This window comes from Cherax quadricarinatus, chromosome 8 (genome assembly GCF_038502225.1).
Source record: "Cherax quadricarinatus isolate ZL_2023a chromosome 8, ASM3850222v1, whole genome shotgun sequence".
NCBI classification, from domain to species: Eukaryota; Metazoa; Arthropoda; class Malacostraca; order Decapoda; family Parastacidae; genus Cherax; species Cherax quadricarinatus.
Window position 1 is genome coordinate 13,688,986 of NC_091299.1, and position 16,139 is coordinate 13,705,124.

The 16,139-nt window shown below is 39.5% G+C and overlaps 1 protein-coding gene across 2 annotated transcripts in view; it reads left to right on the plus strand.

The window, feature by feature from the left end:
• LOC128685378 (pyruvate dehydrogenase protein X component) overlaps positions 1–14,782 on the plus strand; it is a 55,506-nt gene extending 40,724 nt beyond the window's left edge. For both annotated transcript variants that reach the window (XM_053771887.2, XM_053771886.2), the window contains 5 exons: positions 406–590; positions 2,321–2,497; positions 2,794–2,978; positions 6,554–6,654; positions 13,361–14,782. In XM_053771887.2, coding sequence (XP_053627862.2) covers positions 406–590; positions 2,321–2,497; positions 2,794–2,978; positions 6,554–6,654; positions 13,361–13,542 — 830 coding nt within the window. In that variant the 3' untranslated portion in view covers positions 13,543–14,782. The remainder of the gene's footprint in view (positions 1–405; positions 591–2,320; positions 2,498–2,793; positions 2,979–6,553; positions 6,655–13,360) is intronic.
• The last annotated feature ends 1,357 nt before the right edge of the window (positions 14,783–16,139 follow it).

The window sequence follows — 16,139 nt, forward strand, 5'->3', positions numbered from 1 at the left end:
GTACCTGAAATCTTGCATGTGTATGAGACAGAAAAAAAGACACCTGCAATCCTACCATCGTGTAAAACAATTACAGGCTTCCGTTTTACACTCACTTGGCAGGACGGTAGTACCTCCCTGGGCGGTTGCTGTCTACCAACCTACTACCTATACTATCTCTTTTCATTCCCCTTTTATTCTCTCTAGCTCAAACTAGTACTTTGTATATATATCCAGTATGTTTTTCTTTGTATACATCCAGAGCTTTTTCACTACATACACTCAAGAGTTATTTAGGTTTGTATATGGCGGTAGACTGCTAATAAAAATAAATAAAATGGCAGCAGACTGAGATTGTCACAGTGACTGCTATATAACTCTCTGCAAAACTTTTCACAAACCAAAATATTTTTGTGCACCCACCAGTTCCTCCTCCTGAGGCTCCTAAACCTGCTTCTGCTGCTGCTGCTCATGGTATGCCTACAGCTGCACCACCACCACCATCTGTCCCTGTCCCACCACCAGTTCTTGGTACATCAGAAGATGGTTATCAAGACTCTGAAATAACTAACATGAGGAGAACCATAGCCAAAAGGCTTGTACAGTCAAAGGTTTGTGGTGTTATTGTCTTACTAGATATATATACTACCTCTATTACAATTTTTTCTACCCATGATGTTAACAGTAACTTTAAAAAGTCTGTAGCACTTAGTTAAAACTTGCAACATTTGCATATATTGATGAAAGGAAGCTTAAATTTTAAATTTGGCAATGCAGTCTACCAGTGTCTATTTGTGGAGCCTGTTTTTAGTTTTCATGCAAGATTTCAGGTACTTCTTGCTACTTCTACTTATGTTGAGTTCACACTGCACGTGCATGTACAAGCAAATATATACAAACACCCCTCCGAGTTTTCCTCTATTTTCTTGCTAGTTCTTATTCTTGTTTATTTCCTCTTATCTCCACTGGGAAGTGGAACAGAATTTTTCCTCCGTAACCCATGCATGTCGTAAGAGGCGTCTAAAATGCCAGGAGCAAGGGGCTAGTAACCCCGTCTCTTGTATACATTACTAAAGTTAAAAAGATAAACTTTTGTTTTTCTTTTTTGGGCCACCCTCCTCTGGTAGGATATGGCCAGTTTGTTGCAAGAAGAAGAAGAATTGTTCTATGTCTTATGAAAACAATTTTTCAAATGTCTTACATTCACTATTCATTTATCTTTACTTTTACGCAAATAACCCGCACATAGAAGAGAGGAGCTAACAACGACGTTTCAGTCCAACTTGGACCATTTACAAAGTCACTCTGTGACTTTGTAAATGGTCCAAGTCGGACCGAAACGTCTTCGATAGCTCCTCTCTTCTATGTGCGGGTTATTTGTGTATTGTTCCAGTCACGGTATTGTGCCTTTTTGTTACTTATTTATCTTTACTTTTCTTTGTGTCTATGGTTTTTACACCTGCAATATTTTCTTTTCAACTGAGAAAGCCTGATCTTAGACGGTCGTGGGGAGGACATGTAACAGGTACATGTATCAATAGGTGAGGGCTGACCACATACACGGGATGGAGGAGAGGGGTATTGTTTGGTAAAAAGAAGTGAGGGAGAAAGAGAAATCACAGATAAGGAAATAATGAACCAGGAAAATGCTTTAACATGCCTAGTTAATATAAAGAGAAATTATCACTGCTATTCTTCAGAGTCAGTGATACATTACTGTTACATTGGAGTTATTATACACACACAGAAGACAATATTACATACTGTAGTGCACTAAGACATTACTCGAGGGTAAAGGAGGTTTAGTATGCAAGGGGCTTGGACATCCAACAGGTGTGTTAGGAGTGGACGCAAGTGGCTTTATGACTTGATGTGCTGTTAGAGTATGAGCAAGGCAGCATTTATGAAGGAATTCAGGGAAACCAGTTAACCAGACTTGAGTCCTGGAGGTGAGAAGTACAGTGCTTGCACTCTGAAGGAGTGGTAGGGACTCTTAAAACTTTAGTATTAGTGCACCTCTGGAAAGACAATGATGGAATAAGTGATAGTTAGCGTGTTTCTTCTTTTTCGTGGCCCCCAACCTCGGTGGGAGACAGCTGGTGTATTAAACAAAAAAAGGCACGTAACTCTACATAGATATAGCCTTTTCCAGTTCTGCCAGCTAGTGCTATTTCTCATGGCTTCCATGAAATAGCTGACAAATACACTTGATACATAGAATTTGGCCTATCCATTTTCTTTTTTTATGATGCAAAAGATTGGGATACAAGTAACTTGTGTAATTGTACAGTATAATAATATGATGATTTCATTTACAAATTTGATGCTTATTTCTTTCCAGAGTGGTATTGCTCACTCATATGCAACGGTTGAGTGCGTTGTTGATAAACTGGTAGCGCTGAGAAAGCAGTACAAGGCGGAAGGCATCAATGTAAGTGTGAATGACCTAGTCATCAAAGCTGTTGCTGTTGCACTAACCAGATGTCCAGAGATGAACTGTGTATGGAAGGGAGATCAGGTAATGTTATTTTTTTATTGTATTAATGAAAATTATGTTGAAAGATAATTGATGCAGTTTAATCATTAAGTAGTGCAGTTTAAACCTTAATATTTTTCATGTTTTATTATAAATATAAAATGGAAAATATGTATGTATTCTTTAAATTAGTGTTTCTTCCTTTCATAAATAATAATATTTAATAGGAAAATTGATGTATGACTGTTGAACATTAATTTCTTAGTATTGACAGATTTCTTGAATTCATCATTAAAGTCCTAAAAAATTTATAATTAACCTAGATTTTATTATTTCAGCTAATGATTTCTAATCAGATAGATATTAGTATCGCAGTAGCAACACCTGCCGGCCTCATAACCCCAATAATTCACGGAGCTGATGCTTTAGGTGTTGAAGATATTTCCACAAGAGCACGGGACCTAGCTGGTCGAGCCAGAGAAAACAAGTTAAAGTTGGATGAATTCCAAGGGGGAACTTTTACGTAAGTCATATTATTAATGCTTAACTATATCCATTAATGCATCCCCACCGATGCTAGGTCACCTTAATAAGGTGATGGGGTTTGTGGTTTGTGTCTGTGGGTAGGGGGAGGCCTATTCTCTGGGAGGCATGCTACTCTTCCCACAGAGGCTTGCCTGATGAAGAATCCAGCATCTCTTATGGCATAAATGATGGGGGATATTTTGCCTTTGGTGTAAATTTGCTGAAACTTGTGGTATGATAACATGGATTGGGAATGTGAGAATAATTATGAAGAGTTTTATACTTGTATTTTGATTTATGTATTGATAGTGTAAATTTGATAATGTTAGTAAAGGAATATTTTTTTAATATTGCTCTTGGTAAAAATTACACTGGTTTTCATTTGGAATGTTTTTAATTTTTATTTTTATTCATGGTTGCGATCTTACATATTCTTGGGCTGCTGATTGTAAATATCTAAACTATTTTGCTCTATCACAAAAGGATTTTGAATAAAATACAAATTAATGATAATAAAAAATGTGAATTTTTAATACATAATTAATTTATTAAAATTAGATAAATAATGATGGAAAAGCACATTCTGTTAGTTTTAAGAACATATGAATTCCAAATCAACATGAATAAAATCAAATGATTTTATTAAAAAAATAAAATATGCTCCTAATGGTTAGCCTTCATATTGAATGAAAGGAAGGAGGACCACTTTGTTTTTCGCTTGTGCTGTTCATTGAGACCACTACATTTCAGTGACCGGCAATAATCCACCATCATGCTGACATTCCAATTGCCATGGTATCAAGTTTCCACGGTGCAAATATCCTGATGAAACTGCTCTCCTTGTTCCTCACTGTAGTCCCCACAATTGTTGGGAAAATAGTAAAGATGTGAGTGCAAAAAGTGCATCTTCACACTCATTCTAATCCCTAAAATCAGGTATTGGGCCATTTTTTCATATTCGGTGGAGTGCCTGTTTCCCATGAAGTTGTGGACAATCTGCTTGAATGAAAACCAGGCATTCACCTCGACACCTGCTAATTGTTTATCAAAATGCTTGTCCTTCATGAATTCCCGAATCTGAGCGCCAACAAAGATTCCTGCCTTTAACTTGCCCTCACTTATATGAGGAAACTTTGACTCCAGGTACTTGAAAGCAGTTCCATTCTTGTTCAAGGCATTCACAAAATTTTTCATAAGCGCTAATTTGATGTTGAGTGGTGGCAGTAGAATTTTCTTGGGGTCAACTAATGGCACAGTTTTCATGTTATGATTTCCAGGTAAGAAGCTGGTTCTTGGTGGCCAGTCTGTTTGTTCATAGTGCTGGCTGTCTTTCCTACTATCCCAAAAACACAGAAAACAGGGATACTTAGTGTGTCCGCCTTGAAGACCTAGTAGGAAAGCAATAACTTTTAAATCACCACAGATGAGAAAATTGTGATTCTGGTACTTGATTGCAGATATTAGTGTCTTCATATTTGTGTAAGTTTCTGACATTTGAACAACATGGCCAATTGGCAAAGATGTATCTGTATTGCCATTGTAGAGAAGTACAGCCTAAAACTTCTTTTAGAAGAATCAGTGAAGAGTCTCCATTCATCTGCTTTGTATGACATCCCCATGTGTTTAATAAGGCCAGAAATATTTGAACAGCAAACAAAAGATTCCTCTTTGTCAAAGGACTGAGTGAATTCCACTTCACTAAGACAGTACTAAGAGAATGTTTTTCCAAGAGCTAGAAGTCTGTGTTCCTTCACTCTAGAGCCAAGTAACCGTGCACTTTCTTTCGGAAGGTTAAGGTCTCTCACCAAGTCATTGAGCTCAACTTGGTTGAAAGGTTTGGGATCGTCATTTGTTGGTGGTTCATAGTCTACTTCCATCTCCTTAGAATCACTAGTATCAGACTCTGATGAAATTTGCCATGTCTCAAGTTGTTTGAGGGGGAAGCTCGCATCCTGAATTTTTGCTTGTATCCAGAAACAAAAAGTCAACCAAGTGACTGCTCGTATCCTGAAAAACTCGTATGGTGGGGCACTCATAAGCCAAGGTTCCACTGTATCAGGTAACCAACCTGATACTGTCCCATTCTTTCCTCTGATAATCTTCATAATACTGTACTGCACTATAAGTGTAGTGCTTATATTTTTTCCAGTTTTCTTGTCTCCTCTTAACCTCAATGGTGCTTAACCAGGTCAAAATACCTGTGACTTTGGTAGAGGACATACAGATCATATTTTTTATCTAATTGCCTATTTTCCACCAAGATAGATGGCCCAAAACAAGGAAATTCAATCACTATCTTGCCGGACATGTGCTGACTTCACAATTCAAAGACCCTCTGAACTGCAATGCCCACACCTTTCCTCAGAGTGCAGGCACTATTCTTCTGGCTAACTGAGTTCTCTGAATCCCTTCATAAATATTACTTTTCTCACACTCCAACATCAGCCCACTCTGATCTAATGCATGTGCACATAAGTTTGCTGAATGCTCAAGCCTCCTGTACCGCCCTCCTTCCCTCCCTCCATTCTGCTGATTAAGACATTTAAATTCTCCTTAAATGATAATACAGTTATCTTCACATACCAAGTAAGGCATCAGCACATCAGGGCTGAATATACAATCAATTATAAAAACAGTACTGGAGAAACCAGGGGTATGTACACCAGCACTTAAATTACTGGGAATGCCTTAAAGTCCTGAACATGTATTCACTGGAGCAGAGGAGAGAGAGAGAGGCATGATAATATATACCTGGAAAGTACTCGAGGGCCTGGTCCTAAATCTGCACCCTGCCATAACAACATACTGGAGTGAGATACGGGAGGAAATGCAAAATAAACCCAGTGAAGAGCAGGGGTGCGGTGGTCACAATAAAGGAACACTGTGTCAACATTCATTTCCCTGGACTTTTCATCATCTTACCAGAAGATATCAGAAACACAGCTTGTACAAGTGTAGAAGCCTTCAAGAGGAAACTTGACAAGTATTTTCACCAAGTGCCAGATTAACCAGGCTGTGATGGATTTGTAGGGCAGCAGGCCTCTAGCAGCAACAGCCTGATTGACCAGGCAAGTACCAGACAGGCTTGGCCCATGACTGGGCTCCAAGAGTAGAGAGACTCAGAACTCATCAAAGGTAAGGTAAAGGTATATCAAAGGTTCACACATACTGTAGATGCATCTGCATGATTTTCTCCCTTCAAAAGACGTGCCTTGAATTTGGTGATGAGTTCAGAGTCCAAAGAATTGGAGATGCCCTTGTTTTCCTTTAGACTGAATCTGATTACCTCTCACTCCCCAAAGGCTGTATGACCTCTTCAGGTTTAGTGTTCCATCATGAATATAAAACTTCATAATTTACTGCTGTATAATGAATGATTTCTTCATTATTGTTATCAGTGTGCCTAAAACTCTAATAAAGTCACTGTAATATCTGTTCCTTTAGCAAATGGTTCTTTATTACTTGTCATATTTTCCAGCATTTTGATACAGCTCAAAGTAATGTGGAATCATCAGTTACTGCATATTTTTTAATCTTTTCTTTAAAAAATAATAATTTTTTTTTTCTCTGTAGCATCTCAAATCTAGGAATGTTTGGAATCAGTGAGTTCAGTGCCATCATCAACCCCCCTCAGTGTGGCATCCTTGCTCTTGGTGGAAGCAGACTCTCTCTAAGTAAGCTCATGAATGTTTTGGTTATTATATTTGGAAAAGGCATATGACAGGGTGGATAGGGGGGCAATGTGGCAGATGTTGCAGGTGTATGAAATAGGAGGTAGGTCACTGAAAGCAGTGAAGATTTTTACAAGGATAATGAGGCTCAGGTTAGAGTATGTAGGAGAGAGGGAGATTATTTCTTATTAAAAGTAGGCCTTAGACAAGGATGTGTGATGTCACCATGGTTGTTCAATATATTTATAGATGAGGTTGTAAGGGAAGTGAATGCGAGGGTCTTGGCAAGAGGTGTGGGGTTAAAAGATAAAGAATCTAACATAAAGTGGGAGTTGTCACAGTTGCTCTTTGCTGATGACACTGCTTTTAGGAAATTCTGAAGACAAGTTGAAGAGGTTGGTGGATGAATTTGGTATGGTATGTAAAAGAAGAAAATTAAAAAATATAGGAAGGAGTAAGGTGATGAGGATAACAAAAAGATTAGGTGATGAAAGATTGGATATCAGATTGGAGGGAGAGAGTATGGAGGAGATAAATGTATTCAGTTATTTAAGAGTGGATATGTCAGCAGATGGGTCTATAAAGGATGAGGTGAATCATAGAATTGATGAGGGGGAGTGGTGCACTTAGGAGTCTGTGGAGACAAGAACTTTGTCTGTGGAATTAAAGAGGGGAATGTATGAGAGTATAAGAACATAAGAACATAAGAACGAAGGAACACTGCAGAAGGCCTACTGGCCCACGCGAGGCAGGTCCAAGTCTCCTACCGGCTTAAGCCAATGCACCCAACCTAGTCAGGTCAGGTCACATTGACTTAAGGGAGGAACACGGCAACCGACCTGTTAGCACAAGCTATCAGGTCTAACTCACACCCACCCACATCTACTCATGTATTTATCCAACCTATTTTTAAAGCTACACAACGTTCTGGCCTCTATAACGGTACTTGGGAGTTTGTTCCACTCATCCACAACTCTATTACCAAACCAGTACTTTCCTATATCCTTCCTGAATCTGAATTTTTCCAACTTAAAACCATTGCTGCGAGTCCTGTCTAGGCTAGATATTTTCAGCACACTATTTACATCCCCTTTATTTATTCCTGTCTTCCATTTATACACCTCAATCATATCCCCCCTAATTCTACGTCTTTCTAGAGAGTGCAGTTTCAGGGCCCTTAGTCTATCCTCATAGGGAAGGTTTCTGATACATGGGATCATCTTTGTCATCCTCCTTTGTACATTTTCCAGAGAATTTATATCCATTCTGTAATACGGTGACCAAAACTGTGCAGCATAATCTAAATGAGGCCTAACCAAGGATGTATAGAGTTGAAGAACAACCTGAGGACTCCTATTATTTATGCTTCTTGATATGAAGCCAAGGATTCTATTAGCTTTATTGCGAACACTTATGCACTGTTGTCTTGGTTTCAGATTACTGCTAACCAGAACTCCTAAATCTTTTTCGCAATCCGTAATATTAAGATCTACATTATTTAGTTTATATGTGGCATGGTTATTGTCCTGTCCAACATTTAGAACTTTGCATTTGTCTATATTAAACTGCATCTGCCACTTCTCCGACCACTGCATCAATCTATTCAAATCTTCCTGGAGTGCTCGAATGTCCTCGTCAGAATGAATTCGACGGCCTATTTTGGTGTCATCGGCAAACTTGCCGATGTCGCTCTTTATGCCCTCATCTATGTCGTTTATGTAGATTGTGAACAGCAGGGGGCCCAACACTGACCCCTGTGGAACACGGCTCGTGACGCTTCCCCACTCTGATTTCTCCCCATTTATGCAAACTCTCTGCTGCCTATTTGTCAACCATGCCTCTATCCAGGAAAAAATTTCTCCTCCTATTCCATGTGCTTTAATTTTCCTCAATAGTCTCTGATGTGGGACCCTGTCAAAAGCCTTACTGAAGTCCATATACACAATATCATATTCATTACCATGATCTACCTCCTCAAATACCTTAGTGAAAAAAGTTAATAAATTCGTAAGGCAGGAACGCCCCTTTGTAAAACCATGCTGAGATTCGTTGATTAATTTATGCTTTTCAAGGTGGCTACGAACTGCCTCGGCAATTATTGATTCCATAAATTTTCCCACTATGGAGGTTAGGCTTATTGGTCTATAGTTCGAAGCTAAGGACCTGTCACCTGTTTTGAAAATAGGTATCACATTTGCCATTTTCCACTTATCTGGCACCATGCCAGTTTGTAGTGATATGTTGAAAAGATTAGCCAAAGGTGTGCTAAGCTCCTCTTTACATTCCTTTAGAACCCTTGCATACAGTTCATCAGGGCCTGGGGATTTGTTAGGTTTCAATTTATCTATTTGCCTAAGGACCATGTCACTTGTGACCCTAATAGTGCACAGTTTATTATCGTCCTGTTCTACATAATTTATCATTACTGGTATATCGCTGGTATCCTCCTGTGTAAAAACTGAGAGGAAGTATGTGTTAAAAATTCTACACATTTCCTTATCACTGTCAGTGAGCTGACCCGAGGAACTTTTGAGTGGGCCTATCTTGTCCCTGATCTTACTTCTGTATACCTGAAAGAATCCTTTTGGGTTAGTCTTCGATTCTCTTGCAACTTTAACCTCATAATCTCTTTTCGCTTTTCTAATTCCCTTTTTTATTTCTCTCTTTAACTGAATATATCGATTTCTTAATTGGCCCTCTCCTCTTTTGATTTGCCTATATATGCCTCTCTTTTGACCAATCAGATATTTTAATCTATTGTTCATCCATTTAGGATCATTTTTGTTTGATCTGATTTCCCTATTTGGAACATAATTTGACTGAGCAGCTAGAACTATGCCCTGGAAAGCATCATATCGGCAACCATCACCACCTACCTGACCCTTAGTCAGGTCATTCCAGTTCAGCCCACCTAAGTAATTTTTCAGTCCTATGAAATCAGCCAAGCGAAAGTCAGGGACGGAGACTTGATTGCCATTATTAGGGGAATTCCATAATATATTAAAACTGAGTGATTTGTGATCACTCTCCCCAAGCTCATCATTAACCTCAAGATTATTAATTAGTGTTTCCCTACTGGCAAGAACCAAGTCAAGGAGGTTATTTCCCCTAGTTGGCTCTGTCACAAACTGTTTTAAAAAACAATCCTGGATCGTATCAAGAAAGTCACCCGACTCTAAATTTCCTGTCAAATTGCTCCAGTCAATCTGTCTATAGTTGAAATCTCCCATTAGCACAACATTTTCGTATGTAGATGCCTTACGAATTTCGTCCCATAGAAGTTTACTGCACTCCCTATCAAGATTTGGGGCCCTGTAAATCACACCCAAAATTAGTTTTTCTCGGCCCTCGAGAAGCTGTAACCAAACAGATTCAGTGGCTGACGCTTCTAATTTAATATCTTGTCTTACACAACAATTTAAATTGTCTCTGACATACATCGCTACTCCACCACCTTTCCTGTTGACCCTGTCAGTGTGGAATAATTTATAGCCTTGTATGTGACATTCAGAGGGCATCTCTCTATCTTTCAGATTGAGCCAGGTCTCTGTTATAGCAATAATATCTATGTTTCCTGCACTTGCAATTAATCTTAGCTCATCTATCTTATTTCTAACACTCCTGCTATTAGTATAGTAAACCTTAAGGGAGCTAGTCCCTTGCTGCCCTCTGCTGCCCCCCTTTGTTAGCTGACCTGTTCTATTGTCTTTATTTATAACTTCATGCTGAATGCCTTTTATACATTTACTGTTTCCAACCCTAGTGTTGCAACCTGCTTGTTTCCCACACACACCCATACCTCTATCTTCCATCAGTTTAAAATCATAGGCATTTCACCAATGGCCTTCTCAATCGAGTCTGCAAGTGCTACCACCCCTGCCCCAGAGAGATGTACCCCATCCCTTGCATACATATCATGTTTGCCATAAAAGTTGTTCCAGTTGTCAATGAATGGGATTGCAAGTTCCTTGCAGTATCTGTCTAGCCAGCAATTTACACCAATTGCCCTAGACAACCATTCATTTCCTACTCCCCTTCTAGGCAAGATGCTACATATGATTGGGATCCCTCCCTTAGACTTAATGAAATCTATAGCTGACCTGTACTTATCTAGCAGCTCTTCTCTCCTACCCTTCCCAATATCATTTCCACCAGCACTGAGACAGATAATGGGCTTGTTCCCATTACCTGACATGATATTATCCAGCCTGTTGACAATGTCCCCAACACCAGCTCCAGGGAAGCACACTCTATCTCTCATCTTCTTATTCCTATTACAAAAAGCACGGTCAATATATCTTACCTGAGAGTCCCCAACCACAAGAATGCGCTTACCTTCATTAGCAGGGGCAGTAGTACCCTTACCTTCACTGGCCACTGAAGTACATTCATCCTGGAGAACAGAGAAGCGATTTCCTACCTTCAGATCTTCACTCTTAACTTTCCTTACTCTGATGCGCCTCCCATTACTGTGAACAACTCGCCACTTGCAGCAGGTGCTGGGCTGCACCTCACTGCTGGTAGCTGTTGCTACCTCCCCAACTACAGCCTCCTCACAGCGAGAGACAGACTGCACCTCACTGCTAGAAGTCTCATTCCCCACAACTCCAGCCACCTCACACTCTCTCCCAGACCCATTGAGGTGGACCTTCAGCCTCCTAATCTCCTCCTGGAGAAGCAAGACCTCCTCCTTCAACTCTCCAACCTCAGTTTTTAAAACACTGCAGAAGCAAGCCATGCTTTGTAACCGTCCACGCTAATCCCCAAAGCAGCTCAGGGTCTGTGACCTCACGTGACGACTGACCACTGACCACTGACCACTGACGACTGACCACTGACCACTCCGACTGACCACTGACCACTCCGACTGACCAACACTCTTATATGGCTGTAAAGCATGGGTAGTGAATGTTGCAACAAGGATAAGGCTGTAGGCAGTGGAGATGTCATGTCTGAGGCCAATGTGTGGTGTGAATATAACGCAGAGAATTCGTAGTTTGGAAATTAGGAGGAGGTGTGGGATTACCAAAACTATTATCCAGAGAGCTGAGGAGGGGTTGCTGAGGTGGTTCAGACATGTAGAGAGAATGGAACGAAACAGAATGACTTCGAGAGTGTATAAATCTGTAGTGGAGGGAAGGTGGGGTAGGGGTCGGCTGAAGAAAGGTTGGTGGGAGGGGGGTAAATGTGGTTTTGTGTGTGAGGAGCTTGGACTTCCAGCAAGCATGTGTGAGCATATTTGATAGGAGTGAATGGAGACAAATGGTTTTTAATACTTGACGTGCTGTTGGAGTGTGAGCAAAGTAACATTTATGAAGAGAGTGAGTGAAATCGGCAGGCTGGACTTGAGTCCTGGAGATGGGAAGTACAGTGTCTGCACTCTGAAGGAGGGGTGTTACTGTTACAGTTTTATAACTGTAGTGTAAAGCACCCCTTTGGCAAGACAGTGATGGAGTGAATGATGATGAAAGTTTTTCTTTTTCAGGCCACCCTGCCTTGGTGGGAATTGGCCGATGTGTTAATAATACAAAAAAAAAATTAAGACATAAGGCACTGCAATCAAAACCTTTCTCATACCTCTCTGGTTGCTGAAGTGTTCTACCCACCCTGTATTTTACTTTCTTTATTCCTGGCATTTTTTAAAGTAATGTTACCTACTTCTTTTAAAAATAAATTGGCATTCTTTCTTTCACATCAGAATGTGATTATAGTTTTTCTACTGTCTTCCTTCTTTTGGATAGAATTTAGTGAATTCTGTGGTCAGTTTATGTAGTTTCAAACAAGATTGTTATACAGCAGCTACCCAGGGATGTGTGGTACTACCATCCTGCAATCTTTCTTTCACTGCTCCGGCCGTATCCCACCCAGGCAGGGTGGCCCAAAAAGAAAAACAAGTTTCTCTTTTTAACTTTAGTAATATATTCAGAAGGGGTTACTAGCCCCTTGCTCCCAGCATTTTAGTCGCCTCTTACAACATCCTGCCATATGAGCAGAAAAAGAATTCATCAGCATTTTGTACTGTCAGTATTACTGATTTTTCTCTCTATCTCTTGAACATAAACATAGCTGGTAAATTTTATGTACTCCAACTTACATTCATTATAACCTCAGCTTTACCTTTCTGCATTTTTCTTAATAGTTCCTCAATTTCTCTGTCTCCTGACTTATTTTTTTCTTTCCCTCCCACCTTTTTCCATATTTTCTATTCTCTTTCTACTCGGTTCTCTCTATTGCTTTTTTTCTCACTCCTTCCTCCCCTTTCAAATTCCTTGTTTTTTCCCTATATCATTTCCTTTTTGCAGTATTCTTTCAGCTTCTTTTCCTTTTAACTCCCTCCCCATTCTCACTCTCCACTTTCATATATGTACCTCTTTCTCCCCCTACCCTATTCTTCACCCCTTTTCTACTTTGTTTCACACACCATTCTGGTGCTTGTATATGCTTGGATTTAAGTTCCTGTACTTTATGGTATAAGATCCAAGTGCATGTGTAAATCCTAGTATATACACTTACATTTGCATATATGTACTATACAGTATATTGAGTTTATGGATCAAAAGATTGGACAGATGTGCAAGTGTCATTGCTCATATTTATTTTACAAAAATTTGGATCATGATTATGTGTATGTTTTGTAGGTGAACTAGTTTACCATGAAGAATATATTTCAGTAAATCGATTGTGTGATTAATTACCCTTTTTGTTTCAGGTGACTCTGGTGCACCGGTGATGTGCATGAGTGCTACCCTGTCATATGACCGTGCTGGTGTTGACGATGACACTGCTGCTACCTTCTTAAATATAGTGAAACATCTTTTGGAGGATCCTACTACTGTAATGCTAGGGGCTTATACTTCAAAAGTTAATCATCCTATGGCTGCACTGTTATAAATGTTTAATCAAATAAATTTGGTGTGATTGTTTTTTAATGTTCTGTGAACAAAATTTTAACCCAGGTATTTTTTTAGTGTGTTAATTTTTGAACGATGTATAACTAACATTAAGGAATATACATAAAAATGTATGCATGCATACAGTGTGTGCTACAACTACTTGAACTTACTTTTCAAACAAGATGCTAAATGAGTTAAAGAGCATATAATACATAAAGTAAAAGGACACAAGTGCCACTAATGTTACATTTCAATGTGGCAACGTTTTGCTCTCCAGGAGCTTTGTCAAGTCATAACGGCTTGACAAAGCTCCTGGAGAGCGAAATGTTTCCACAATAAAATGTTACATTAGTTGCATTTGTGTCCTTTTACTTTACATATTGTCAGTAATTCTACCAAAATATATACAACATATAATACCATGGGCATAACTCCACTCCTGAAGAACCTTTTGGGTTTAGTGCTTAGATTGATTCTATTATTATTTATCTACTGTAAGTATGAATGTACAGTAAGAAACTATGTAAATGCAGCATGCACCGATGGGGAGGGTGCATTTATCATGCCCAATCTTTATCCAAAAACCAAACAGAATATGGTCAGTGACAAGCACAAAGCTAACAGAGGTATGAACACCCTTTAGGATCCTGAACAAATGATTTTCAAAACATTTTATATGCCACATACCAATCATAGAAGAGGCAGAACTACTGTGAAACTCACCGAGCCAAAAACAGTGTATTAGGAAAAGTAGCTTGAGAGAGTTGAAAGGTTTACACAATGCATTGCTGCAAAGAAAGATTAGGAACAAGATCTCTGGGACCCTGGAAGAAATGATCACAATATACAGAACGCTTCTGAGGATAGAATAGAAAAGGAAAGACATGGAAGAAATGAGGACTAGGGGAAAGAGGAAAGTGTAACATGCAAGTGACAAAAATGCAGTGTTAAAAAAAAGTGGTTAAAATTTAAGGATAGTGAAAATGTGGAGCCACATCATTTGATAAATATGTATTGCAATAAAAAGAAAAGTTGGTAAATTTATTAAATCTCTTAAAGTTCATGAAGATTTTTAAAATTCTTGTATAATATGTAATTAATAATAGAAATGTGCAGATAAAATTTTATTTGACCTAATTGTCCTATATGTCATAAGTCATTGATATGTTGTAGATGTTTATAGTGTATATAGTATTGTAAAGCTTATGAAATAAATTATTTGAGAGGATAACATATGATCCGTTCTTTTATTACTGAGAGTTTTAGGACTTGCCTGTCATGGGTTCAATCCCCACCGATTGTGTAATTTGTGTTAGAGAGGTTTGAAGGTATGGTACCTGACTATGAACTTAGTACCCATTTTTTTTGGCTTTATATTGGGAAGATGTTTTTTGTCAAAATTTGTTATTTATGATGTGGATAGGGGGGCAATGTGGCAGATGTTGCAGGTGTATGGTGTAGGAGGTAGGTTACTGAAAGCAGTGAAGAGTTTTTACGAGGATAGTGAGGCTCAAGTTAGAGTACATAGGAAAGAGGGAAATTATTTCCCAGTAAAAGTAGGCCTTAGATAGGGATGTGTGATGTCACCATAGTTGTTTAATATATTTATAGATGGGGTTGTAAGAGAAGTAAATGTGAGGGTCTTGACAAGAGGCGTGGAGTTAAAAGATAAGGAATCACACATAAAGTGGGAGTTGTCACAGTTGCTCTTTGCTGATGACACTGTGCTCTTGGGAGATTCTGAAGAGAAGTTGCAGAGATTGGTGGATGAATTTGGTAGGGTGTGCAAAAGAAGAAAATTAAAAGTGAATACAGGAAAGAGTAAGGTTATGAGGATAACAAAAAGATTAGGTGATGAAAGATTGGATATCAGATTGGAGGGAGAGAGTATGGAGGAGGTGAATGTATTCAGATATTTGGGAGTGGACGTGTCAGTGGATGGGTCTATGAAGGATGAGGTGAATCATAGAATTGATGAGGGGAAAAGGGTGAGTGGTGCACTTAGGAGTCTGTGGAGACAAAGAACTTTGTCCTTGGAGGCAAAGAGGGGAATGTATGAGAGTATAGTTTTACCAACACTTATATGAGTGTGAAGCATGGGTGATGAATGTTGCAGCGAGGAGAAGGCTGGAGGCAGTGGAGATGTCATGTCTGAGGGCAATGTGTGGTGTGAATATAATGCAGAGAATTCGTTGTTTGGAAGTTAGGAGGAGGTGCGGGATTACCAAAACTGTTGTCCAGAGGGCTGAGGAAGGGTTGTTGAGGTGGTTCGGACATGTAGAGAGAATGGAGCGAAACAGAATGACTTCAAGAGTGTATCAGTCTGTAGTAGAAGGAAGGCGGGGTAGGGGTCGGCCTAGGAAAGGTTGGAGGGAGGGGGTAAAGGAGGTTTTGTGTGCGAGGGGCTTGGACTTCCAGCAGGCGTGCGTGAGCGTGTTTGATAGGAGTGAATGGAGACGAATGGTTTTTAATACTTGACGCGCTGTTGGAGTGTGAGCAAAGTAACATCTATGAAGGGGTTCAGGGAAACCGACAGGCCGGACTTGAGTCCTGGAGATGGGAAGTACAGTGCCTTCACTCTGAAGGAGGGGTGTT